Consider the following 2,860-nt stretch of genomic DNA (forward strand, 5'->3'; position numbering starts at 1 on the left):
CAGGGTACCTTCGTGGTACTAGATGATAAATTAAATTACTAGTCTCTTCCTGCTCATAATGGTGAATTTCAGTAGCATTCAGATTTATTCTAGTGTTAAAGATGCAGTAATAATAATCCACATTGGATTGCTACGCTGACCTGGGTCATTACTTAATCCTCTCTGATACTTAGTTTGCTCATCAAAATGGGGATAACATACCTATTTCTTAAAGTACTGTGTATTAAGAGAACTAATTTTACAAAGACTTTGTTCCAGAACACAGAAAAGCACTTAGTTAAAAATGTGATGATGTACATGATGTTACATGCAACTCATGCTAGAACTGGAAAATCCTTGTTTGGGATAGGAGCCCTGGTATCATAGTGGTTACGCATTGGGCTGCTAACCACAAGGTCAGCAGTTTGAAACCACCAGCCACTCTGGGGGAGAAAGATAAGACTTCTACTTGTGCAAAGAATTAACAATCTCAAAAATCCTCAGAGGCAGCCCTGCCTGGCCCTCTCGGGTCGTTTGGAGTCAGAATTGACTTGATGGCAGTGAGTTGGGTTTTTCAGATAGAAGTCACTTAGAGGGTGTGTTGGAAGCTCCCAGCGCAGGTCAGTCCTGAAGCTGTGGCAATACTGACATTAAGCACGGCCAGAATCAATGCACGTGGGTCATTTCTTTGCATTGTGCTCAGTCGCCGGTAGCTGACATTTTCTAGCCTCTGGGTTTAATTTGGCCTGACTGCTGCAATCTTTTATTTCTAGGGTTATCACCAGTGTCTTCACCAAGGAAGCCCACCCACCCCGTCATGGATTTCTTCAGCTCACATCTGTTAGATGACTCTTCCTCTCCAGCCTCTGTTTCTAGTCATGCAACCGATCTCCACGAAGTGGTTGTGAATAATTTCCTTATTTCTGATGAAAACCTTCAGAAGATGGAAAATGTACTTGATCTTTGGAGTTCTGGTCTTAAGGTATTACAGTTGTTCAGTGTGTGATTCTACACTTGAAGTCAGTTTTGGTTTTTTACCTTTCTTTTTAATTAAATTTTTTCTTAATCTTTAATATCCTGAGAAGATTAGTCCAGTATCATAAATTGGTGCTGCTTCATCTTTACTGTATGTATGAACCACCTGGGGATTTTATTAAACTGCAGTTTCTCATTCAGTACTTGTTGGTCAGGGTCTAAGATTACACATTTCTAACAAGTAATGCTGTTTGTTCTGGTTTTAAATATTGAACAGCTCTGCATGTTCTCCTGAACTTCTCAGATATTTGGAAAAGCTCAGCTTATTGTGCATCTATTGGACCTTTACCATACCATAGTTAGGACGGGTGGAGTGTTCCTTTAGGTGAAACGTAGGGTCAAGGCTTTTTATTGTTGTTGTTAGGTGCCGTCGAGTCCGTTCCAACCTGCAGCACAACAGAACTAAACTCTGCGAGTCCTGCCCCATCCTCACAATCGTTCCTGTGCCTGAGCCCAGTGTGGCAGCCACGGTGTCACTGCATCTCATTGAGGGCTTCCTCGCTTTCATGGTTGAGGGCCTTTTGCTGCCTCGCTTCCAAGTATGATGTCCTTCAGGGGCTGCTCTCTCCTGATAGCATATCCAAAGTGCATAAGACAAAGTCTCTCTTCCTGGCCTCTAAGGAGCATCTGGCTGTAATGCTTCCAAGACACATTGGTTTATCCCTTTAGCAGTCCGTAGTGCTTTCGATGTCCTTTACCAGCGCAATTCAAATGCAAGAATTCTTCTTCTGTCTTCTTAGTCATTGTCCAACTTTCACATGCATATTGAGCCAATTGAAAACACCATGGTCTGGTGCACCTTGGTCTAAAGATATCTTGTTCATCAGATTTACCCATGCAATGCATCCCTTGACTGTTCCTTCCAAATGCATTGAGTCAAGCAAGACAAAATCCATGACAGTGTCGGTTGTTTCTCCATTTATCATGCTGTTACCTATTGTTCCAGTTATAAGGATTGGTCTTCTTTACATTGAGTTGCAATCCTCAACCTTCAACAGCAAGCAAAGTTATGTCATCTACATATCATAGGCCTTTTTCCAATCTTGATGCCATATTCTTCTTCTTATAATCCAGCTGCTCAGCATACAGAATGAGTAAGTATGGCGAGGGTATACAACTGTGACACACGCCTCCTGGTTTTAAACCATGGAGTATTCTCTTGTTCTGTTCGCACAGCTGCCCTCTTGATTCATATATAAGTTCCGCACTAGCACAATGAAGTGTTCTGGAATTCCTATTTTTCTCAAGGTTACCCATAGTTCATTATGAACTGCATAGTAGGATGTCTTGGCATCGTCAGTGAAAAACAAACATCTTCCTAATACTCTGTGCTTTGAGCCAAGATCCATCTGACATCAGCAGTGATATTGCTTATTCCACATCCTCTTCTGAATCTGGCCTGAACCTCGGGCCGCTTCCTGTCAATGTACTGCCGCAACCATTGTTGGATGATCTCCAGCAAAATTTTGCTTGCGTGTGATACCAATGATATTGTTTTATAACTTGAGCTTTCTTTTGGGTGGCCTTTCTTTGGAATGGCTACAAATACAGTTCTCTTCCAGTCAGTGGGCCAAGGAGCCAGCCAAGTCTTCTAAATGTCCTGCCATAGACAAGTCAGTGCTTCCAGTGCCCTGTCATTTCAATATATACTCATCAATTCTGGGAGCCTTGCTTTTGGCCAGTGCTTTCAGTGCATGAACTTCTTCCTTCAGCACCATTGATTCTTGCTCATATGCTACCTCCTGAAATATGGTGGAATGTTAACTCTGGTGGAATGTTCTTTTTGGTACTGTGACCAATCATTCTTACCATCCTCTTCCACCCCACCCACCACCCCCCACCACCC

The 2,860-nt window shown here is 42.6% G+C and overlaps 1 protein-coding gene across 4 annotated transcripts in view; it reads left to right on the forward strand.

Annotated features, from left to right (window-relative positions):
* The window catches only part of POC5 (POC5 centriolar protein), a 37,442-nt gene that overhangs the window by 13,280 nt on the left and 21,302 nt on the right, over positions 1-2,860 (forward strand). For all 4 annotated transcript variants that reach the window (XM_045285342.1, XM_045285344.1, XM_045285345.1 and 1 more), the window contains one exon: positions 753-961. In XM_045285342.1, coding sequence (XP_045141277.1) covers positions 753-961 — 209 coding nt within the window. The remainder of the gene's footprint in view (positions 1-752; positions 962-2,860) is intronic.

Source organism: Echinops telfairi, unplaced genomic scaffold (genome assembly GCF_000313985.2).
Source record: "Echinops telfairi isolate 266 unplaced genomic scaffold, ASM31398v2 ScPeMD7_7469;HRSCAF=8507_1, whole genome shotgun sequence".
In the NCBI taxonomy this organism is placed as follows: domain Eukaryota; kingdom Metazoa; phylum Chordata; class Mammalia; order Afrosoricida; family Tenrecidae; genus Echinops; species Echinops telfairi.